This window comes from Hemicordylus capensis, chromosome 15, assembly GCF_027244095.1.
Source record: "Hemicordylus capensis ecotype Gifberg chromosome 15, rHemCap1.1.pri, whole genome shotgun sequence".
NCBI classification, from domain to species: Eukaryota; Metazoa; Chordata; class Lepidosauria; order Squamata; family Cordylidae; genus Hemicordylus; species Hemicordylus capensis.
The window spans coordinates 16,885,343-16,910,540 of record NC_069671.1 but is presented as its reverse complement, the minus strand read 5'-3'; the positions used below and the strand labels follow the sequence as shown (position 1 = coordinate 16,910,540).

The following is a 25,198-nucleotide window of genomic DNA, read 5'->3' as shown; positions in this document are numbered from 1 at the left end:
GAGGGCTATAGGCCACCTCCAGCCTCCAAGGCAGGATGCCTCTGATTACCAGTTGCAGGGGAGTAACTACAGCAGGAGAGAGGGCATGCCCTCAACTCCTGCCTGTAGGCTTCCAGCAGCATCTGGTGGGCCACTGTGCGAAACAGGATGCTGGACTAGATGGGCCTCCTTGGGCCTGATCCAGCAGGGCTGTTCTTATGTTCTTATGGCCAAATTTTCATCCCGGTCCAATCAAGAAGCTTACCCCAATATGTTCAACTATCTCTTTCATGCAAATTCCTGCTATGATCACAGTGCTGTGAACTGTGTTCTTATATGTTGTGGCTGCTCTTATGTTCTTACCCCTAGGGGAACCCCCTGTTCAAAGGAGCTGAAGGTCACAGATTCACCCGGGAACAATTTTGTTTTAAGCCGTGATGAAACAAATATAAAAAGTAGAGTGATTTTAAAAAGAAATAAATGGATAGCTAGGATGCCTGTCGGTGCACCAACTCCATGCAAACTCTTGAACAAGAAACCCAAAGGAGGTGGCCTGACCCTCCTGTACTTTCTACAACAACATGATCTGGAGACCTTAACAGGAAATAATGCTTTGCGTTTAATGCATCACATGGTTCGGGTACGCTCCATCAGCCTCAGTAAACCAAGTGGATAAGCTCTCTGATTAGGCAAGAGATCACCCTTCAGAACCGCTGGTTTATGGGTCCACCTCCAGGTTGCACAGAGCAACCAGATCTTTGACAGGCACAAAGGAAACTCTCTGATGGTTCTCAGGAATCCATCAGGAGCCACCAGCCTTTGTGGAAGGACCCTCTAATGAAAGCAGAGCTGAGTCCATTGTCCTTTCCTGTTGACTGTTGCTGTCAATGAGGATGTGAGACAGAAAGCGGAACAACATTGTCTGCAAAGACCAGAGCTAAGAATATATATAAGGATTTATATATATACATACATTCTTTACGCTTGAGCTGAAATCATTTAGAGTGAAGCTATTGCCTCTGTAAATATAGCAGGTAAGGATGTCTAAGACAGAACCAATGAAAAAGGAAGTATATTTGCATGGCCTTCATCTTAAAAGTGGGACTTATAAGGACTAACGGGGCATAATAGTGAAGAGAAGAGCCCTCTTCAGGGAAGATTTTGCCCCAGGAGACCAACTTTCTCATATCTCCTCTGCCATGGCCTGGACCTCTTTTCTCCTCCTCCTCTTCATGAACTGCACCGGTAAGGGGAATAATTTATTTCCCTAATGCAATCCTACAATGTATATCTTCTTTTTCTCGCACTGCCATATGCCCTGAGAAGTGACTATTCCACGGACCAGGGACGACTCCACACGACCACTGGAAAGGAGGTAGGTGGGAGCAGCCATTTCCTGGTGAGTGCCCCCTCCTGGCATGAGGTGGGGCTTCTGCCCCTTTCCATCTCGTCCAAACACTGTGCCAGTGTTCAGTTGATGCACCAGACTTCCCTCCACCACCGGATATTTGCCACCTGACTTGAAATGTAGGTTATGGACATTGGGTTCTTGGAGGGAAGTGCGGTTCATCAACACAACATTTAGTCAGGTGAGCCAGGCCCACCAGTTTGGGCCATTGGTACCATCTTAGGGGACGAATGCTCAAAGTGATCTTTGATGACATCTATCAACCTAGAGATGGAAAATAAGTGACAGCATCCTTGCACTTACAGCTTTCTCTGTGTTCTCGCCACTCCGTTACCCTGCTACCCTACTTCCAAACCACTGAGGTCAAATTGCAATCATTTTTGCACAGAGGAACATAGGAAGCTGCCTTCTACCGAGTCAGACCATTGGTCCATCTAGCTCAGTATTGTCTACACAGACTGGCAGTGGCTTCTCCCAGGTTGCAGGCAGGAATCTCTCTCAGCCCTATCTTGCAGATACTGCCAGGGAGGGAACTTCAAATCTTCTGCATCCAAGCATGTAGATGCTCTTCCCAGAGTGGCCCCATCCCCTAAGGAGAATATTTTACAGGGCCCACACATGTAGTCTCTCATTCAGAAGCAAAGCAGGTTGGACCCTGCTGAGCAAAATGGACCGTTCATGCTTGTCACCACAAGACCAACTCTCCTCCCAGAAGAAACAGGTAGGATCAGGGTTTGGTTATCGACAAACAAATTGTACTCTCTCCATGGAGTAATCTTTGGAGGACATTTCTCCTGTTTTTCATTTCCATTCCTCTGTCAACATCAACACATTTTATAGAAGTTTTTGGTTTTTAAAAAGCTTTTAAAGCACCCTTGCAAATGTGGCTGCTGCAGGCCTGATGGTCAGGACAATAAAAGCATAATAACTTTCTGAAAGCTGAAAGCAGTGCTATCACCTCTTTCCCACCTCTGTTGGTGTAGCCTTGGCAAATATCACAATGAGCATTCATGCCTCTTGATGGTACTGACCAGCCCAGCATGTACCAGATGTCAGGTCCATGTTGGAGATGGAGTTGCAATTTTTACCTCTAGTTAATTAACAGAGCACTAAAGAAGCTAATTAGCTGGGGATAAAAAGTACAACCGCCAACAGTCCAGTATGGAGTGTTGTACAGAGAGGAGAGCTGGTCTTGTGGTAGCAAGCATGACTTGTACCCTTAGCTAAGCAGGGTTTGCCCTGGTTGCATATGAATGGGAGACCACATGTAAGATATTCCCCTTAGGGAATGGAGCCACTCTGGGAAGAGTGTCTAGGTTTCAAGATCCCTTTCTTGGCTTCTCCAAGATAGGGCTGAGAGAGATTCCTGCCTGCAACCTTGAACTGCTGCCAGTCCGTGAAGGCAATACTGAGTTAGATTAGACCAATGGTCTGACTCAGTAGATGGCAGCTTCCTATGTTCCTAACATGAAAGGCATACAACCTCTGGCTTGCATCAGAATATGGTCACCAGGGACTGGCAATTACTTTCTACTTACTTTCCAGCCATCATGTGAATCCATGCCCATGGGCATGGCCACCAAGGAGGCTGGTGGGGTGGGGGGAATTGAGCTTCCTCTCCAAAGTCCCATAGGCAGCAGAAGTCCTGTCATGTTCCTTTGACCCACTCAGCTGCTGGGGATGCAGAAGGGGGAGGGCTGACAACCATGTTTTGTCCCAGATCCTAGGTTACCACCCGGCAGCAATGCTCATGGGTTTCCATCTCTTTGGGTTCAACTTAACTGAAGGCTCTCACCAGTCATAGCTGCCCTCTGCTTTCTTCCAGGGGCCTTTGCTCAGTTTTTCCTGACTCAACCACCTTACATATCAGCATCCCTTGGAGAAACGATCAGGATCTCCTGCACTAGGAGCTGTGGGAACATCGGCAGCTATTACGTATCCTGGTACCAGCAGAAACATGGCAGCTCCCCCAGACTGGTGATGTACGGCTTCAGCACCAGACCTGCCGGGATCCCCGAGCGATTCTCAGGCGCCATCGACAGCTCGTCCAACTCCGCCACTTTAACCATCTCCAACATCCAAGAAGAAGACGAGGCTGATTATTACTGTTTATCTTACGATGATGGCCCGGTTGAACACACGATGCTCCAGGTGTATGAGGAAGACAACCACACTGGGTGAGAAAAAAGATCTCCTTGAAGCCGATGAACTTCGGTTTGCTTTGGTTGCAGCTTGGGGTCTGTTTTCCTTGACTCAGAGGCTGCCTCTGACCGTAACATGGAACTGTGAGTCCATGCCCCCCTCTACTTGCTCTCCCGTCTGCATTCAGATGAAATTGAGAGCAATCTAATTGCAGTTACATTGACTGCAGAGAGGAGGGGGAAATTGGCTGCTGGGGTTTCCTTCTTTAATGAAGGACAGCCCTGGCAGCCAATGGCAGCCAGAGCGAGGGAGGAGCTTCCTCCATCAACTCTGGTTGCATGAGGAGGAAAGTGGGGTGCCAGTGTTTGGATGTAACGGTGACACCAAGCAACTGGAGATAAAGGTGGCAAAACTCCACTCTGAACCCAAGGCATAGATTCGAGTTCGGGGAAGGAAACCAAGGATCCATTTTCTGGCTTAACTCTGGTTGCCTGCATTCGGACATGCGGCTACTGAAACTGGAGGTGAAGGGACCAGAGAAATGATGTCAAGCAGGGGAAATGGTAAACCATCATTTACCTGGAGATATGGTGTAAAGAAGGGGTTCTTGGACAAAACGAACAAGAAAACATTCTTTATATCACACTTTGGTCCCCAGATGTGCTTGGACTACAACTCCCATCCTCCCCAGACACAATGGCCCGGAGATGATGGGAGTTGTAGTTCAACAGCATCTGGGGACCGAAGAGTGAGGAACTCTGATGTAAATGACGTTTACCTCTCTGACCTGCTGGAGGCTGTGCACCTGCTAAGAGGAAAACATAAAAAGAATGGAATGCCTTAAAATGGGTCTACTTTTAAAAAGGAATGAAATGCCAAAGGAGAGAATACCTCTAAGCACATGCAGTGCTTCTCCCTCACCACTAAGCATCCATGAGTGATGCTTCAGTGGCCAGTAGATGTCACCACTGGCTTCTTATATTCATCACGTCATTTTCAGCAAAGACAGGCAAAACTTGCTGCTGTGCATTGACTGTTTGAGAGAGCTTGTTTTAGTTACATCGTTCTCCTGTATTTGAATTCTTAGTTGTATTTTTATGTTGTTGTTGTTTTAACCCAGGATGTGTTTTCTGGACCAAACATGCGATGGAGAGACCTTGTGCTAAGCACGTCTACCCAGAAGGGAACCTCACACAAGCCACCTTGAGTTCCATGATGGAAGGAAGACAAGATATCAATGTAGAATACAGATGCTTTTGAATAAAACAGTGTTGCATCCATACTTTTCAATCATGTTCCTGTTGGTCCTCTTAAAGCCAATAAAGAACAAGCCAGGCTGGCATACTTGGGAAGGGAGTGTGTTTAGCACATTTCTATATTACCCCATATCAAAACATTTGGGTGGTGATTTACAATTCAAAGCACAACAGTAATAAGAACCTTAACATAATTAAACCATTTAAAAATAGAGATAAGAACTCCCAAACTTAAAACTTTAGAACTGCAGATTGAAGGCCTGATTAAACAGGTATGTCTCCAGATTTGCAGGACGAGGAGGTGACCACTGGAAAACTGCTAGTTTTAATAGTGAGGTGGTGAGGAGGTTCACCTCATCGCCATGGGGTGGCCCATGGGGCACAGGCCTCCAATGGCTGATGAGCTCCGAATCAAATCAGCCACCTCTCTGCTCCATGGCTTCTTCCAGAAAGGAAGTGCAGCTGTGGAGGCTCCTGCACAGAGCTGGGGAGAGAGCGCCTAGCTCCACCAAGCTCTTTGCCGCGTCCACCTTCATAGGTGCTGAATGATATCAGAGACTTTTAAAAACATAGGTAATTATTCCTGGGGGGATGGCATGATTGAGATTAATGCTCAAAGAGGGAGCTATGGGTCTGTCTGGGCCTGAGATCTTTTAAGTACCTGGTGGGGAGGGGTCCTGTCCCCATCTCACACTGGCCAGGACAAGGCAATGCGCTCTTCAGTACCTTGGAGAGCTCCAGGAGAAGCAGTCAATCCAACAGAGTCTCCGCTCCAGCACAGCCCTTTTCTGTCTCCTAGCCCAGATTACCTTCCTCAGGCTCCACCCCTCTGTTGCAGAGATTGGATCCTTGCAGGGGAGGCCCCTGGGTCTGGCGCTGAGCACTCCATCATCTCCAAGCAACGCTGGCTGGTACTTCTTGGCCTGATCTCTTGGGTGACTCTGGCTCAAGAGAAACCATCTCTCTGTGTATGTATGTTTGGGGCAGATTCTGGGTTTCAGGCCTCCTTGATTGATTGATTGATTGATTGATTAAGTGCCATCAAGTCGGTGTCTGTCGACTCTTAGCGACCACATAGATCAATTCTCTCCAGGTTGATCTGTCTTCAACTTGGCCTTTCAGGTCAATGGGAGCCTTCGGTAGTGAGCGGTATACAAATATGTTAAATAAAAAGAATAATAAATAAAATAAACAACAAGTAAGGGAACTAGTTCATTGATGGGTTTGATGGGGAAGGAGTTCAGTGCCGCTCTTTGAAAACCCAAATGCCAATGGAAGGTTCCCCGCTTTAGGGGGCAACGCTATTCATCTGGATGAGCAAGGCAATGATAAACTTCTGGAACTTCAGTCACACACATATCTCTTTGGTGCTGGCCTCTGTACTTGACAACCCTACTACCATGTATTACATACCTTTCCCGGGTATATTTGATAGGGTTAGGGTCCACTATTTTTTCTTGCTTGTTCCTGAAAATTCAGATTCCTGCACGTTCTCTCTCTCTTTCTCTCCCCCCTGCTGCCCCATGGCTGCCTTTTGGGCATAACTTGTGAAAAACTTTAGTGTATATGACACTTTTAAAAAAGCACTCAAAAAAACCACCTTTTTACCCAAGCTTGTTCAGCTTTTTAAATTTTTAAGTTTTAATCTGTTTTGACCTTTAAATGGTTTAATTTGTTTTAAGATTTTTGTGTATGTTTTTAACTTGTTTTATGTTAATGGTAACTGCCCAGAGATGAAAGTTTGGGGCAGTGTACAAATCTGATAGATAGACAGATAGATTAAAAAATATATTATTAGAGGCTGCAGAAACCCAGACAGGAAGAAAGGTGGTAATCTGTTTGGGGCAAAGCAGAACTAATCATGATACCCAGTACCAGTGAGGTGAGGAAGAGGCGTCAGATGTGTGTGTGTGTGTGTGTGTGTGTGTGTGTGTGTGTGTGTGTGTGTGGTGATGGCAAGTTCTGCCCTGTCAATCAGTTTCCCTTTTGCCATCCTCAATCCACCAACTCATAATCCCTCCTCCTTGGAATTGTGCCTCCAAAAGAGCAACGAAATGTCTGAAACCCATCTCCCATGAGCAAAAGCAAAAACCAGCTGATCATGAACGGAGAGTGTGTCTGAGTCAGTCCTCAGAGAAATGCCACTGTGTTTCATTTCAAACACGAGAGCTACCTGGGCGATTTTATGCCATGCCTTGATGTGATTCTGTGTCATCACACAGTGTTCAGTGCAATGTGTGTTTATGCACCTGCACTGCACAGGTATGTGTATTAAGGACATACCTGTGCAGTGCACCTCTTGTTGTGTACGGCCTCTTTAAGAGGCATCCCAGAAGGCCTCAGGATGAGAAGGCCATGTGAAGGAACACATCAGAGAATCAATTTTGCAGAAGAAGCCTGTGGTAGGGGTTTGTGTTCTCTGCAGGGGAAGTCCTTTTAATTTCAATGGGACTCCTCTGAGGAATGTTTCTCATCATGCCAGGCAGCAAAGCCTCTTTAGTTGCTGGGGAGATAAACATCTTCTTCACTGCTGTCAATAAGATTTCTGCGGTGAGGTAGAAACCAAAAGGAGAGCTAGGAAAACTAGAGGGGGTATTCTCCCCCTCTCAAGTTTGCATTCAGAAAGAAGCTCTTATTCATCTAAGTAGAAGCCAAGGATGATGAAGAAGCAGCCAATCAGCAGGAAAGTATTTGCATGCATTTGCATTGTCTGCCTCTGGAGGCTTAAGAGGGGAAAGGAGGGCCCTATTCAGAGAAATTCCTGCCCCAAGAAGACTATTCTCCCCACTTCCCTACCATGGCCCAGACATTTCTCCTCCTCTTTCTCTTCACTTGCTGCACTGGTAAGGCAAGACCTTTGTTTTCCTAGTAACCTGGGTTCTGATGTATATTGCCCTTTTCTCTCTTAATGATGCATCCAGAGGTGACTTTTCCTCTGACAATCCTGGGCTCTCGTTAATTTCTTTCTCATCTCCCTCAGTCTGATGGAATGAGGTTATCACTCACAATGGGCTCCCTCTCTTCTTGGCTTTCTTTCAGGCACCTTCGCCCAGGCTGTCTTGACTCAGCCGCCCTCCGCATCAGCATCCTCCGGAGGAACAGTCAAGATCTCCTGTACCAGGAGCAGCGGAAGCATTACAAGTAACCACGTATCCTGGTACCAACAGAAACCTGGTGGTGCCCCCAGACTGATAATATATAGCTTCAGCAGCAGACCCACTGGAATTCCAGAGCAATTCTCTGGTTCAACAGACAGCTCGTCCAACTCTGCCATCTTAACCATCTCTGGGGTTCAAGCAGAAGATGAGGCTGATTATTACTGTTTCTCTTATGTTGGCAATAACCAGTACACGGTGATACAATCTGATGGGGAAGTGAGACAGAAGCCTCCTTGCCGCTTTCTGAGCTGGGTTGCTGTAAGGAGAATGCAGGCTGAAAGGGGTGCCGCTGTGAAATGCGAATTTTCCTCCCATACTGACTTGGGTCAGAATGCTGAAACAGGCAAAGGAAACTATCAAAGGTTTGTAACGCCTTCCCCACAAGGAAAGGCTGAAGAGTTTTATCCCAGAAAAAGTATATGAACATAACCATGCACCTGTGGGCTCCTTGGAGGACAAGCAGGATGTAAATGCAAAAATAAAGAAAAATATATACATGTAAAAAACCCCAAAAAGCAAAAAGAAAAAAAAAACACCAACAAAACAAAACCCCACCCTTTTACACCCTGATGGGCGAGACAAGACAGTTCCATAAACTAAGTTCCCACCATCATTTCAGAATGTGCATCATATGGCCAGTAGATGTTACCATTGTCATTAGCCCGATTCAGACATTATGCTGTACAAGTGTACAGCTGTCTGTACACACGCACACGTGTTTGTGTGAATGGGTGTACCTGTGTTCATTTTAAAAGTGAAAGCAAATACTGGCCCTTCAAATGCATGGTACCACTAGGAAGTGTACTTCTGAACCTGCATTCAGCATAACATGTGAATGACTGAACCTGTGTGTGGATCTCTACCAGTGTATACTGTACACTCATTGCACGAGTGTTGAACAAAAATGTGTGAGTGGGCCTATCATTACTGAAGAAATAGGAAGCCTTTACTGCTGTGTAACATGGATTTGCTCTACAAAAGAAAGGTCTAAGGACAAAGGAAGGACCCAGGTGGAGGCTCAGTGTCTACAAAAGTTCATTGCTTTGCTAATAGTAAAAGGGATGTTGGGTTTTCTGAGTTGTAAACAATTTTCTGGGATGTGAATCTCCCCCACATAGGGCTGTTTCTGTATAGTCATTCACACAACATACACACACCTATTTGTGCTTATGACATGATGACCAGATCTCCTGTATGAGTTCTCTGCTCATGTTTCTTGCAAACTTTGAAAGGAGTGTGAGATGAAGCACTCCTTGAAAAGTTTGCAAAGGTCCGATCAGTCCCGAAAAGCTACTCCAGTGGTGTCAGTGGGGGGTATTTTGCCACCCTACTGGCACTCCAAAAATCTGCTGCTTGAGACACCAGCCTCCCCTTGTCTCATGAAAGGGCCGCCCCCACTCTTTCTATCTAGCCTCTGCTGTCTCTCTCGTTCAGGCACCCGGAAGCCAAGGCAAGTTATTTCTGCGCCTGCAGTTTCCCCCCAAGGGAAATTGGGCTGAACTGAAAGGACATTCAAGTTTTCGATGCGACAACAAGAAACAAATCTTCATCCAGCTGCTGTTAATAAAAGGAGTCATTTCTGTCTTGCCACAAGGTGGGGCGTTTGTATAATTGATGCCTCAGCTGGGAGAAACCTTCTTCCCTATGTATATGGGGTGGTGGGTACCAGAGATACCATTGTTTTCTCTGGCAAGGCTGGAGACTTACTGTGATGAAACTACATTCCACATTATGCAATAAATTTGTACCATGTATTGTAGAAGTTTTAATTTGGTGCTACACAAGATAAACTTATTAAAAATATCAATATTGTTTCCTCATTGCCCAGTTGTGCAAACAGTGCTTAATTATGTATGTATGTATGTATGTATGTATTTTAACTTACTGTTAGATTCTGCTCTTCCTCCAAGGAGCCCAGTGTAGGGATGTGTGAGCCAGTTTGAATTTGAACTGGCTCAACATCAAGGAGGCCCAGGTTGATGGCTTGACTTCGAACCGGCCTTAACCTGAACCTATCCCGGTTCAGCTTGAGATCGAGCCAGCCCTTACAGTTTGGGGGACTGTAAATTTTTTTAAAATGAACTCACCACCTCTGGGGGTGCTGCCACTGCTGTGGGGGTGAGTCTTCAGAGGTTCCCCCCACAAACCCATCCCACCGTGGCCACAGCAGCACCCCTGGATGCAGTGAGTGCATTACAAAAAAATATTTTTACAGTCAGAACCCCCGAACCAGTTCGAACCCGAGCTGAACTGGGGGGTGTTCTGGGGTGCACAAAACCGAACATGCCTGGTATGGTTCAGATTCAAACTGAGCCAGGCAAACCAGTTTTGTGCACACCCTTTGCTCAGTGCACTGAACACAGTTATGCTTATCCTCACAACATCCCTGTGAGGTAGGCTAGGCTGATATAGACGTGACCAGCCCAGTCACCGGGTGAATTTTATGGCTGAGCAGGGATTTGAACTCAACTCTCTCCAACTTTAGTGTAGTGCTCTAACTACTACACCACACTGGCTTCTACAAGTGTCTCTATTGGAAAATGGCAGGGATGGGGTGCAATCCTACCCCAGTGGGTTGCAAGTTCAGTGACAGAGAACGTGGTGCAGAGGGTCCAAAGTTCAAATCCTCAGCATTTCTTGGAAAGCAGAGTGAGAAAGATTCTTCCTAAGAGGAGAGCTACACGAGAAGCCAACAATATTCGCTTGACGGAGAAAGCAACTTTATAGTGGTTGGTGGGATAGAAACTGGAGAACTCTGAATAAAACAGGGTTATAGATCTATCTATCTATCTATTTTTGAAATCAAACCACTTAGAAAAAGAACTTGCCTTTAGCTCACTTGTGGAAAGGGTTGGCTAAGCATCCTCCAATGAACAGGAAACATATTTACATGTATTTGCATTCTCCACCTCTTTTTTAAAAAAATATATATATATAAATGAAGGAGAGGCCCTATGCAGAGAAATTATTGCCTCCCAAAGCCAAGTTCCTTTACCATGGCCTGGTCTTCTCTCTTCTTCCTCCTCCTCATTTACTGCACTGGTAAGGGGGAACGTTTCTTCCCACAGCATAACTTCTCTGATTTATATCTCCATTTTAGTTCAGAATGATCAAGACTGTGAAGCCCTGAAAATGCGGCTCCCTTCCAGTTTGTTGGTGTATTTCCCCTTTTCTTTCTGCTCTTCTAATTGGCAATGACACCTCTCTATTCTTTGCTTTCTTCCAGGGGCCTTTGCCCAGTTTTCCATGACCCAGCCGCCTTCTGTCTCAGCATCTCTCACAAGCACCGTCAGCATCTCGTGTACCAGGGACAGTGGAAGCATTTCAAGCTACTATGTATCCTGGTACCAACAGAAACCTGCAAGTGCCCCCAAACTAATGATATATGGAGATAGCAGCAGACCCACCGGAATCCCTGAGCGATTCTCCGGTTCTATAGACAGCTCTGCCAATTCTGCCACCTTAACCATCTCTGGTGTTCAAGCAGAAGACGAGGCCGATTATTACTGTTTATCTTATGATAGCAGCAACCAGCACACAGTGATACAAGTTCATGGGGAAGTGAGACAAAAACCTCCTTGCAGACTGGAGGCATTTGACAAGTGGTTGGAACTTGTCCATGCCCAACCCTTCTAGCAATTGTCTTCTCTAGAAGAGAATGCACAGCCACTTAGTGGCGCAGCAGGGAAGCAACCTGCCTAGAGAGTAGGAGGCTGCGGGTTCGAATCCCCGCAGGTATGTTTCCCAGACTATGGGAAGCACCTCTGTCGGGCAGCAGCGAAATAGGAAGATGCTGAAAGGCATCATCTCATACTGCGTGGAAGGAGGCAATGGTCAACCCCTCAAAGAAAACCACAGGGCTCTGGGCGTCATGAGTCAAAATCGACTCCATGGCACAGCCTTTCCTTTAGAGGAGAATGCACAATACATTGCAAATGGAAAATTTATCATCATCATCATCATCATCATCATTACTACTAGTAGTAGTACTTTTGGGGTTTCAACGGATTGTAACACTGGGATCTCTTTTTCTTGCTGTGGTTGATTGTGGAACCTATGAAGTGTACAGAGAGTGCCTTTCCCACACAACAACCAGGAAGGAGAACTGGTCTTGTGGTGGCGAGCATGAATTGTCTTCTTTGCTAAGCAGGGTATGCCTTGATTTGCATTTGGATGGGAGACCACATGTGTGAGCACTAGAAGATATTCTGGTTCTTTGTAAACAGTTCGGAAACTTCAGTTAGTTCAAAATGTGGCAGCTAGATTGATCTCTGGGGCAACCTGGAGAGACCATATTATGCCTGTCTTGAGACAGTTACACTGGCTACTGATATGTTTCCAGGCAAAATACAAAGTGCTGGATATTACCTTTAAAGCTCTGAACGGCTTGGGTCCGAGTTATCTTAGAGAGCACCTTCTTCTGCATGATCCCCACCACACATGGTGGTCATCTGAGGAGGTCCGTCTCCAGTTACCACCGGTACGTCTGGTGGCGACTCAGAGGAGGGCCTTCTCTGTAGCTGCAGCTATGGAATGCACTCCCGGCAGAAATCCGTAATTTGGGTTCATTATGGTCTTTCAGGAGAGCCCTTAAGACCTCTCAGTTTGGCCTGGCCTTCCAGGGTTTTTAAATTGTTTTAAACTGTTTTAAATGTTTGCCTTGGTTTTCCAGGGTTTTAAAAAAACTGTTTGAATGTTTAATTGGTTTTATTCTGTTTTTATAGTTTTGATTTTAATTGTTAACTGGTTTTAATGGTTTTTATTTTGTTGTAAACTGCCCTGAGCCATTTTTGGAAGGGCAGCATATAAATCGAATGAATGAATGAATGAATGATAAATCTCAGCCTTGGCTTGTTTAAGGGAAGCCTCGTGCGTAAGAGCTTTCAGGATCAGAGCCCTCAAATTAAATAAAATACAAGGGGCTTGAAAATTCAGGCAAGGGCAGTGGCTTCAGCTTTGCAAGGCACATGTGTGTATTTGCACAAATCTACTAGTTTAGCCCCACAGTGGCTGTGGACAGCTTGGACTGGGACTCAGTGTGGCAGGATTGTTTCAGTGCTCAGTGTTTGGGAAAGCAGAGAGGGAGCAGGACAGCGGCAGAATGGTGAGCAAGGAAGAGGGGAGAATTTGGGATGGTTTTGTGTTTTGCTTTGGGAGTATGTTGGTTGAAAAAGGATGTTTTTCAGGCTGGAGAGAAGGGTGGTGGAGTTTTGTTGTGCTGTAATTTGAGACAGGACTTCCTTTGAGTCAAGATTTCTTGGAATTTTTGCCGTGAATTCTGGTTCTAGTACCTGGGCTTGGTTCTTATGGGAAGTAATAAGAAGGGGTGCCTCTGAGCTTGTGCAGAGTGTCCTTTATGTGCACCCTGTGCACCTGATCCTAACGGCAGTAGTTATCTATGTACAAAGAGAAGACTGGGGAAAGCTTACCTGAAAAGAATACTTATTCTCCTGGAAACAGGGCTTCTAAGTCTTCTGCCGTTTTATTATCTATATCTTTGTAAACTGTTTTGGGAACTTGGTTGAAAATGGTATATATATATAAATGTTTGCTGTGTTCTGGGAAAGGGCTGGACTATGGTTATGAGGGAGAGAAAAGCACTCTGTGCATGCTCAGAAGGCCCCTCTTGCTAATTCATGTGTTTCAGTTCAGTGCCCTGATGTCTAAAGCAGCTTATAGGGTGAAATGTGGCTTCATATGAAGCCCTGGTTATAGGGGGCAAAAATTCCACATCGGAGAGTGGGCAATTTCCACGTATTCCTGAGCCTAAGTATGTCTCTGTCCAGCTGCTTGAACGTATGTTTTATTTTATTTTTACATTTATATCCTCTTCTTCCTCCAGAGCCCATAGCAGTGTACATGGTTATGCTTATCCTCACAACAACCCTGTGAGGTAGGTTAGGCTGAGAGAGAAGTGACTGTCCCAGAATTGCCCAGTGAGTTTCATGACTGAATGGGAATTTGAACTCGGGTCTCCCTAGCCCAACACTCTAACTGCTATACCACCCTGGCTCTCTGAGAAATACCACTTGGAAAGGTGCTTTTAATTTAATGTTCTAAAAACAATATCAGACCATTAACTATTCCAAGATTGCTTGCAACAATGACCTGGGGATTGATCCTAATTCCCTAAAAGCTTGTTTGTTATTCCTCTGTGTAAACCACTTTGGAAACTTTTGTTGAAAAGTGGTGTATAAATATTTGTAGTAGTTGAAGCTAGCAATCTCCGTGCTGCCAATATTATATACCTGGAACAGTCTTGTAAATGATTGATTAAGTGCCGTCAAGTTGGTGTCGACTCTTAGCAACCACATAGATAGATTCTCTCCATGGTGATCTGTCTTCCGTGTGGCCTTTAAGGTCTCTCAGTGGTGCATTCATTGCTGTCGTCATCGAGTCCATCCACCTTGCTGCTGGTCGTCCTCTTCTCCTTTCTTTCAACTTTCTCCAACATTATGGACTTCTCATGAGAGCTGGGTCTTCGCATAATGTGTCCCAAGAAGGATAGTTTCAGCCTGGTCATTTGTGCCTTGAGTGAAAATTCTGGTTTGTTCTGTGATCCATTTGTTTGTTTTTCCTGGCTGTCCATGGTCTCCTCAAAAGTCTTCTCCAGCACCAAAGTTCAAAAGCGTCCATATTTTTCTTATCTTCTTCAAAGTCCAACTCTATAGAGTGTCATGGGGAAAACCGTTGTCCGAACGATTCTAATCTTTGTAGGTATAGACATGTCATGGCCTTGAAAGGATTTTGGAAATATCCTTTCCAAAGCATTCTAATCCTTGGATAAGATTCTGAAAAACAAAGGTGAAGGCCACCTTAGACACAGCTAGGTGCAGCCACATTTCTATCATCATCATGTGACTGGCTCACGAGATTTCGGCAAGCTTATCCTTGGAAGCATACACAATGTTTGAAGAACAAGAGTCGCAAAAGATAAGAGCTGGTGTTACAATGCCCTGGATGTTGCCAACTGTTTGCTTTTGTAGGAGAACAAAGCTCCCAGAGCTTAAGTAACCAAGCATACTTTGCAAGTGAGGTCTACGAAGCACAAGGCCAGATCGCTATCTCTGTGAAAGGCAGGGGGAGCTGAATGCTGTTGTGAGAGGGAACATTTCCATTGCTTTAGAAGGGGCTAGTGAGTCTAGAAGTTTGGGCAGGCACTTTGGTTTCATTGTGAAGCCTGATTATTGGAAAATGCAGCATTCTAAATAGCCCATGAGACAGCTGGAGTGTTCGCTAACATCTGAGGGGCACAAATGCTCACTGTGATATTTGGCAAGGTCTGCACTGACCCAGAGATGGAAAACAGACAATAGCATTGCAAAACTTCCAGCTTTCAGTGTCTCCACATGCTCTTATCATCCTCAGCATTGGGCTTCCAGTGACCAAATTTGCAATGGTGTGTTAAGAACTTTAAAAAAAACCCATAAAACTACTAGAAATGGTTATTGATGTTGTCAGAGGCATGGAAATGAGAATGGATAAGAATGTTCTCCAGAGATTACTCCATGGTGGCTACATCTACATAAATATTTGTAGTAGTTGAATCTGGCAATCTCAGTGCTGCTAATATTATATACCTGGAGCAGTCTTCCAAAGATTACTCCATGGTGGCAACCGTAACCAAGCTGGTGGCAACCATAACTAGACTTCCATGGAGAGCAGGAGAGAGGACATGTCCTCAGCTTTTATCTGTGGGAAACAGGATGCTGGTCTAGATAGGCCTTGGGCAGGGCTGTTCAAATGTTCCTCAGATTATCTTAATAGGCGGTAAGGTTCATGTCAAAGGAGGTACTCTAAAACTAAATCTTAAATTTGTCTCGTTATCTCTTAAATTTCTGTCTTCCAGATGTGGGAGCTGTGGATGATGATGATGATGATGATGATGATGATGATGATGATTTTAATTTTATTTAACTGAAAATGGAGCTGAAATGAAATGCTTTGGTAGAAACTGGTCCAAAAGTTGGGAGCATCTCGATTTTTCACTGTGCTGCTTCTCTTCCTGGGTCTTAGTTGGTGCTGGTATTGGGAGACCTTCATATCCCTCACCGCTGCAACAGCCTCCCCACCAAGTTCAAAAAGCTTCTGGTTCCGGGGAAGATTCAGCACATCCTCTGCACTGGGAATCTCTGCACCAAGGAGAGCTATGACTACCTGAGGACGCTGGCCGGGGATGTTCATGTTGTCAGAGGGGACTTTGATGAGGTAGGGAAGATCCTAGAAAACTCTTGTTATAGGCTGCAATTGGAGCTGGCGGTATAAGGGATCCTAGCTCAGTGGCAGAGTCTGTGATTTGCATGCAGAAAGTTCCAGGAATGGGCCGAACTGGGTTCGAATTGAACTGGGTTCGAATCGAACTGGGCCTAGTTTGGATCGAACCAGTCTGACCTGGTTCTGCATGCTTGCAAAGGGGAATCCTGTAAGGATCTGTGCACACCCCTACCAGATTTGCTCCCTACCATCTCAAGATAGAAAGTCTGCATTCAGTACTTCTAGAAGCCTCATTCAGGTGTGCCTTCTGAAGTCTCTACAGCAGTCTGTGAGTGGTAGAACTCTCCCATCCATGCAGTTCTTAAAGGCAAAGGAGCCTCTGCTGAGTCTGCAGCCGGTGACCATACCCGAGCATGCTTCTTAGGTTTAGATCAGCAATAAATACAATTTGAATTTAAGTGGAGGCCCTCATGGTCTAGTAAATAGGACCTGTCTATTGGTTAACAGCTAACCTTTTGTTTTCAGGGTATGACTTATCCAGAGCAGAAGGTTGTCTTGGTTGGGCAATTCAGAATTGGTCTGATCCACGGCCATCAAGTTATTCCCTGGGGCGATATGACCAGCTTGGCAATTCTACAGAGGCAGCTCAATGTAGATATCCTCATTTCTGGGCATACGCACAAATTTGAGGCCCTCGAGTATGACCAGAAGTTCTATATTAACCCGGGATCAGCCACCGGAGCCTACAACGCTTTGAGCAGGTCAGTCCAAAGATACTGGTGATGTTGAATGCTTGGCCATAAATATCAGAAGAGAATTGGCTCTTGTGTGTGTTGATAGAGGGGAGGATATATTTCCGGCCCTTGTCGTTTCAGAGGAATGAAATGGTATGTGCACAGTTCATTCTCAAAACTTTGAACCCAGAGGATTCTGGGGGAGCATTTTCCATTGTTGGTTGACTCCTATAGCATGTATATCTTCCCTTCCATCCATCGTTTTTTTGCACCTGTCTTTGACCACACCCCCAAACAACCGCATGGAAGGCAGGATGCAAATTAAGTGTGTGTTTGCACATTTACATAATGTTACTTAAATTGTGCCACAGGAATTCTGGGGCTCCTCTCTTGGGCCCTGTATTCCTTGGCTCAAATGGAGGGAATGAGTACCAGCTCTTGGGAGGAGAGCTGGTCTTGTGGTAGCATGCTTTAATTGGCTCCTCTGCTAAGTAGGGTGTGCCCTGGTTTGCATTTGGACAGGATGCTACATGTGTGAGAACTCTGAGATAGTCCTTAAAAGATGGGACCCCTCTGGGAAGAGCATCTGTGTGATTGTATGCAGCGAGTTCCAAGTTCCCTCCCTGGCATCTCCAAGATAGGGCTGGGAGAAACTCAGTCAGTCGGTCTTTATTGTTACGGTCACCGACCAGAACATGGGAGAAACTCCTGCCTGCAACTTTGGAGAAGCCGCTGCCAGTCTTGGGAGACAATTCTGAGCTAGATGGACCAATGGTCTGACTCGGTATATGGCAGCTTCCTATGTTCCTGTGAGTAAAACTTTACTTGAATTAGGCTGGTGTCTTATAAGCTGTGTGCAGCATTAATCTGCAGTTAATTTCAAAGCTCCACAGTCATAACACAAACTGTTTCTTTCAGAAACATCATCCCTTCATTTGTTCTGATGGATATCCAGGCCTCCACAGTCGTAACTTATGTGTACCAGCTGATCGGAGATGATGTGAAAGTGGAAAGGATTGAATACAAAAAGTCTTAAATCAAGGCATTTTTCACTGAACGCTTCTAGCCCTTCACCGATTTGATCACACAAAGGAACAATATGATTCTCCATGTCTACAGCTTTAATTCCCAGGAGCATTTCGGAGAATATTTTGCTTGTAACAGCTCAGGGTCATAGCTGAAGACTCACTGCTCCTAGAATTATCCATAATAGTACTGGCAAATGGACAATATTCCGTTCTATTAAAAAACAAAAACAAATTGCCAAGTGTGTAAGTGTCTCAAGGCTTATTTATAATGAATTGGCTCATGGAGAAGAACATGAATTGTTCATGTGATACAAACTGGCCCCATCTCTGTGTGGAATAAAACTAATTTATGAACTGTGTCTCTGTAGGACTAGATCGTTTTTCTTAAAACCAGCTTGGGATTGTTTTTAATGAAAGCTGGTATACAAATTTAACAATAAAATAAAGCTGACAGAGGTTGAGAGATGGCAAATTGGCCTGAATTGGGGGAACTTCTTAAAGGACTTATACATAGGAGGGACTACAGGAGGAAATATTCCTTAGCAATATAGCAGATGCTTTGCATGCAAAAAGGGCAAGAGTCACTTGCCAACTGAATAGAACCTTCTGTAAACACCACAAATCTCTCCAGGGTTTATATAGCTCAGTGGCAGATCATCTGCTTCTCATGCAGAAGGTTCACTCCCTGGCAGCATCTCCTGGTAGGCTGGGCAAGACTCCTGAAACTGTGAAGAAGTTGCTGCCTGTCAGTGTAGACCCGGGATTCTCAGCGTTGGGTCCCCAGATGTCATTGGACTTCAACTCCCATAATCCCCAGCCCCAGTGGCCTTTGGTTAGGGATTATGGGAGTTGAAGCCCAATGACATCTGAGGACCAAACGCTGAGAATCTCTGGTGATTTCTGAATTTTCTTATTAATGCTATTAATTGTTATTGTTTGTTAATCTGGTCTGTGACTGCAATAAACATACTACTACTACTACTACTAAAGAATCCCTGGTGTAGACAATCCTGAGCTAGATGGACCAAGGGTCTGACTCGGTAGAAGGCAACTTCCTAAGTTCTACATACATAGGAAGCTGCCATATTCTGAGTCAGACCATTGGTCTATCTAGCTCAGTATTGTCTACACAGACTAGCAGCAGCTTCTCCTATGGTAAGTTCTACGTAGACTTGCATTGTAGTCCAAAGGAACTTTTTCTAACCTCTGGGGCAAAATTACATGTTGCATTGTTCTAAATATGTTTTAATCCTTTCCACTCCACCTTGGGCAGTGATGGGCTCGCCTTTGCTAGAGGTTTTCAAGCACAGTTCTTAATAGTTCTATTCAGTATATATGTCTTATGTGATGCCTGCTGTTAGGTGGAGTTGTTGGTCCAACTTTGCCACATTAGCAATGTTATGTCACCACAGGGAACTCTCTGCACCTGTGGTGTGGTTGTCTACATGAGCACTTTTTCCTGTCTGCTCACTCATGCATTGAATTCAAGCGCTCGTGCATAACTTTCTCTACCCTAAACATGGGCTGAGATTGCGCTGACTGCAATCTGTGAAGAGCTAAATGGACTGTCTTGCCCGACAAAGACAGGAAGGGTATTTTCTTCTCCTCCCAGTTCCATGGTTCAATTGAGCTGAGGCCCAGGGCAAACTCATTTCCATAACAACAACAACAACAAATATTTATATACCGCTTTTCAACAAAAGTTTCCAAAGCAGTTTACATAGAGAAACAATAAATAAATGAGATGGCTCCCTGTCCCCAAAGGGCTCACAATCTAAAAAGAAACATAAGATAGACACCAGCAACAGTCACTGGAGGGATACTGTGCTGGGGGTGGATAGGGCCACTTACTCTCTCCCTGCTAAATAAAGAGAATTGCCACGTTAAAAAGGTGCCTCTTTGCCCAGTTAGTAGGGGCATAATAATTATGCATTCCCAACCTGGTAAAGGCGAGTAAAGCTTTCTTTGTTTGCAAGATGACAGAGTGCTTGCATTTCCATTATTTGAATATAAGACCTCATATAGAAATCGAATGAATAAATAATAAGTGCTATGGAGGTTCTGTGTAGTTGCAAGCCATCCCAACAGGCTTTTCACAGAGCCAGTGTGTTTATGCCCCATTCTTCCTTCAGTAGGGCCCTGTGCAGCCTCGAAGCTGCTGTAGTCTCAGTGGAAGTTCTAGCAGGACCAATGGCCGGGGAGCCAATTTGCATGAAAGGGCCCTGTTTCACCCATGGAGGCTTTAAGAAAGGAGGCCAATGGCCCCACGAGTCATCTCTCTCTCTCGGTCTCCTGTGTTGAGCTCACCATGGCCTGGACTCTGTTTCTCCTTCTGCTTCTCAGTTACTGTTCAGGTAAGAGAGTGGGAAAGAGACACTACATACAGCAAGCCAGTTAGCAGTGTGCAATGATCACAGGGACACAGAGCTTTTATGATATCCTGACAGCGTAGAACTGGAGAGTCACATTTTTCGCGTTTGCTTTTTCTGAAGGGGTCCATTCGCAGCCAACTTTAACTCAGCCTGCCACACTGTCCGTGTCTTCTGGGCAGACGGCTAAACTCCCCTGTGCCGTCAGCAGTAACCAGAACACCATTCACTGGAATCAACAGAGACCTGGATTGGCCCCACGGTATGTGCAATATGCTGGTGGCAACCGGGGAGAAGGGATCCCCGATCGGTTCACTGCTTCTGTGTCTGGGAACACCGGCTATTTAACCATCAGTAACATCCAGGCTGAAGACGAGGCCGATTATTACTGTGTGATGTGGTACAGCAGTGGGAGCATGTTTCACGGTGGTATAATCGTATGGGGAAGTGAGACAAAAACCTTTACGCGTCCTCCCCAGGGTGCAGAAGCCAGAATTGCTACAGGGCTTAGGAACATCGGAAGCTGCCATCTACTGAGTCAGACCATTGGTCCATGTAGCTCAGTATTGTCTTCACAGACTGGCAGTCTTTCAGACTTAACCATGTACAGCACTGCAGGTTCTTTGGAGGAAGCATGGGATAGAAATGTAGAAATAAAGAAATGATGAACTAGTCCAACTTCTACTTCAAATTTCCCCCCAAAACCAATGCAAAAGGTGAATTTTTTTTTAACCCTGGATATAAATTGGGTTACATTCCAATGCCTAATGAAAAACTTGAATTGTGTGTGGTGTGCTCCCCAATAGCTCTCAGGGACTTTGGGGGGTAAATCTGGCCAATATGTGAACATACCACCTCCATTCTGGTGGAGAAGTGAGTGAAAAGCCCCGCCTGGAAATGCTCCACAAGATGAATTGCCCGCATGAGTCCCAAGTGCCAGCAACATGCACAAACCATGCACACAGTCCGTGAGCCTCTGAAACACAGTGAAATTTTCCTACAGCCTGAGCAGTGGGCATGGGTCTGAATTTGCATCTCATATGACCATCATATGAATTATACACATGAAGAATATAGCCAAACCAACATTCATGGTCAGCTTCATGCTTTTTACAGATGTTGATTTTGTAAGTGGAGAGTTAGCCTGAGTCCATCTGCATGGTGCCTGCCCTTCTGACATTAGCCTGTAAGGGGAGACATTGGTCCAATTTGGCTACTTGGGATAGTATTCTTGAAGAATCACAGAGAACACTTGAATGAGCAGACAAACATTCTGTTCAAATGTCTGTTTTTTGTTTTTTGTTTTAAAGTCCTCATTCATGCACAGAAGCCAAACGTGCTCATCCTCAGCCACCAGCTTAGCTCTGTTTCCAAGGTTGAACTCCTGTCTCATCAGCCTTCTCCCAAAGTTTCTGTTCCTCATGCTTCCCTTGCTTCCTTTTTTGATGAGGCGGAGGAAGGAGGAATTTCTGTTTCCTGTCCTGTTTTGCCTGCCTTACAATTGTCTGATCTTTTCAATCTAACTTTACTGTCTGGAACAATTTCTGGTGGCTGGTGATGATTGGAGTTGTAGATCAGCTGTTTCTGGAGTACCACAAGTTGGGAACTCCTGGTCTAGATCCGTTGGGCTGCCAATCGAACATTTTTAAAAAGAAAGAAATCACAACACCTGTTCTACTAGTTTCTGGAGCAGCTACCAGAACAACCTATTTCACCACCATCATTTTCACTAAGTCCTGCACAGCCCATGTATGCACATTAAAGAGTCAGGATGTTGAACCAGGCTGGTCCCAGCACACCATTTCACACAGTGCTGTGGGAGAATAGTCTCTTCTTCAGGCCAAACATGCCCAGCTCCTTCAAAAGCCCCTCACAGGAATTAGTTTTCAGACCGTCCACTGTCTCGGTTGCCCTCTTCTGCCCCTTCTCCAGTTGATCTATGTCGTTCTGAAAACAGCCCCCAGAAATGGACACTGCATTTCAAATGAATCTCAGACTTCTTATGAGTCTGAAAAACGTACATGCTCTCAAGTGGGGGGAGATGTGTTGGGACTGTTAAAGGGGGTAGGGATTTTTGGGCTTGGAGAAGTTGCAGGGAAGGGGGAATTGGGCAAGGCTCTTCTGAAAATGAGGTACCCAGAAGTGGACACAGCATCTTGGCATAGAAAAGAGTGGGGTTCGTATCTCCTATGAGTGTGAAAACCATCCTTGCCCACAACCAGGAAAAATGCCATGAAGCTGTTATTGGGGGTGGGGATTTTGGACACCATGGACAACCCTACTCAGCCAGTCCCTTGTCCCACCCTCAATCGGGTTTCCCATGCAGGGTTATGCTATGGTGGTTTTATTTTCACCCTGGCCAGTCTGAGAGATGTATGCAAATTACTCTTATTGCCATTGGCTCTGCTAGCATATCAAGAATACTCAGCAAAAATGTGAATTTCTGGCAGAACCAATGGCTACTGGGGAAATTTGCATGAAACGGACTTTCTTCAGCTACAGAGAATTTAAGAAAGGGGAAGGATGATCGCACCCAGGATCTGTTTTGCTTAGGAAGGTCAGACTCCTCTATTGACCGGACCATGGCCTGGGCTCTCTTTTTCCTTGCTCTCCTCAGTTACTGTTCAGGTAAGAGAATGTAGGACTCACGTTTTGGAATATCAAGAGTGTCATTTCACTTTTGTCATAGGGACTTAATGCTTTTGCGATATGCGGGAAAGCAGAAGATGGATAAAGTGCGATGCGTTTTGCTTGCTTTCTTTTTAATACAGGCGTCCATTCACAGCCAAGGTTGACTCAACCGGTTTCACAGTCTCAGCGCCTCGGCCAAAGAGTTCAACTGTCCTGCACTAAAAGCGGTGGTACTGCATCGGAATGGGACAGCGACTACTCCTGGTATCAACAGAAACCTGGACAGGCACCTCGCTTTGTTTTGTATGGCAGCAGCAGCAGGGGAGAAGGGATCCCGGATCGGTTCAGTGGTTCTGCCTCTGGGACCAGTGCCCAGTTAAGCATCACCAACCTCCAGGCTGAAGACGAGGCTGATTATTACTGTGCCAACTATTATGGCTCTGGTAGTAGTACCATGTTCCACAGTGATACAGTCTGATGGGGAACTGAGACAAAAACCTCAGCTCTTCCTCCCCTAGAGTGACAAATCAAGACTCCTTAAGGACTTGAATCTACTCTCTGACTGAAACAGTCTCCTTTTGGGAGGTCCTTTTGGCTTTCATGGCCAAATGATGTATTATTTAAATACGCTGTTTGGCGTTGCAGGTATCCCACCCCTTTAGAACAGCAAGTGATGTGTGTGCAGTCAGGTAAGGGGGGCTATATTCAGCAGTATTGTGTAAAAAGGTCAAGGGATAATCCCCTCTCCCAATGAGCCTCAGACCCTGATTTTCACGTTCTGCCCCATCACTGCAATTTCAAAAGAAAAATAGACATTCAAAGTATCAGAGCTTCCAGAGCAGAGGAAACCTCTCAGGCGCTGCACATGGATTTCAGCACCTCTGTGGCAAACGGTGGTTTCTCCCAGGTTGACCTTTTGAATGTGCAAGGTCAAATCATCCACTGAAATGCACACACTAAGAGCAGGATGCGGGGGACCATTATTCAGAAACAGGAATATATTTCCAGATATCGTTAGAAAAACAATAGCAACGGACTCCACCCAGAAGTCATCTTAGGATTGCAATGGTTGTCCTGCAAGTTACTCGAGCTGTGCACGTTTGCAAATGTCGGGATTGGGTCCGACCCGATCGGACCCGATCCCACAAAAGATACATGATCTGTGATGATTATGAATGCGTCATACAGATGTCTTTGTTTGTATGTGGGATGTTGGCATCTGCATGGTGCCTGCACTTCTGAGTATAGCCTGCAGGAGGAGATGTTGGTCCAATCTGGCTACTTTTTTTGTAGCACTGGTGATGTGTAGATTATCATTGTAGATTATCACCCAGAACACTTAAAGGACCTGCACCTGCGTTGTGAAAGTGAAGCAGGAAATCATTCAGGACAAATGTCTGGTTTGTTTGTTTGTTTTTAAACTAGTCCTTCCTCGTTCATGCACAGAAAAGAAACCTGATCAGGCATAGCTCTCTTTCTGGTGCCCCCTCACTCCTATCTCATAAAGCCCTTCCCTCGATTTTATAGTCTCCACTATCTCCTTCACTCCTTCCTCTCTGAAAAAATAAAGAGCAAGGAATGTCTGTTCTCTTTCTTCTTCGGCCTGCCCTATATCCTTTTCCAAAACAGGCAGTGGACAAAAAGGGCAAATGGTCTAGGCTAGCCGGGCTCCCAAACAGACATTTATAAAGAAACACAAACTAGTTACAACAGCTAGTTTCTGGGCCAATTCACAGAACCAGCATAGACTAGTGTAGGGTTATATTTCTCATGAGTTAGAAAACCATCTGTGCTCTCAGCGGGGGAAATGTTGCCTGACGTGGGGATAGGATCTTTGATGCGTGGGAAAGCTGCCATGAATGGAAAGTTGGGCAACTTTTCTCTCAGTGTGGCGCCCAGATGGAAGAAGTGGCACATGGCAGAATTTTCACCTTGTATGTTACAACACTGAAAGGCAGAGACACCTTCTCTGGTTCTGGAACTGGCATCCTTTCCTAAGAATGCTTCCTTTAGCATTGTGCTTTATTTTTATTTTATTTTATTTTATTTTATTTTATTTATTTTCTGTCCCGCTCTTCCTCCAAGGAGCCCAGAGTGGTGTACTCCATACTTAGGTTTCTCGTCACAACAACCCTGTGAAGTAGGCTAGGCTGAGAGAGAAGTGACTGGCCCAGAGTCACCCAGCAAGTCTCATGGCTGAATGGGGCTTTAAATGCTTTTGGAGCAAACTGGGAGCCTAGGCTTTTCTAGGAACATTTTCAGCCAATGAGCAAACAGCA

At 45.3% G+C, this 25,198-nt stretch overlaps 1 protein-coding gene and 2 gene segments (V, D, J or C); all 3 read left to right on the top strand.

Moving 5' to 3' along the window:
* Window positions 1-1,120: 1,120 nt before the first annotated feature.
* Window positions 1,121-4,811, top strand: LOC128338237 (immunoglobulin lambda variable 6-57-like). The segment is given in 3 exon segments: window positions 1,121-1,224; window positions 3,213-3,564; window positions 4,650-4,811. Coding segments are annotated over 3 exon segments (444 nt in total).
* A 2,750-nt stretch (window positions 4,812-7,561) lies between these two features.
* On the top strand, window positions 7,562-9,655 carry LOC128338046 (immunoglobulin lambda variable 6-57-like). The segment is given in 3 exon segments: window positions 7,562-7,628; window positions 7,825-8,131; window positions 9,586-9,655. Coding segments are annotated over 3 exon segments (423 nt in total).
* A 3,228-nt stretch (window positions 9,656-12,883) lies between these two features.
* On the top strand, window positions 12,884-18,278 carry LOC128338236 (vacuolar protein sorting-associated protein 29-like). The gene is made up of 4 exons (XM_053280425.1): window positions 12,884-13,047; window positions 15,960-16,151; window positions 16,683-16,918; window positions 17,810-18,278. The coding sequence occupies exons 1-4, from the start codon at window positions 13,045-13,047 to the stop codon at window positions 17,925-17,927; spliced, it is 549 nt and encodes a 182-aa protein (XP_053136400.1). The 5' UTR covers window positions 12,884-13,044; the 3' UTR covers window positions 17,928-18,278.
* The last annotated feature ends 6,920 nt before the right edge of the window (window positions 18,279-25,198 follow it).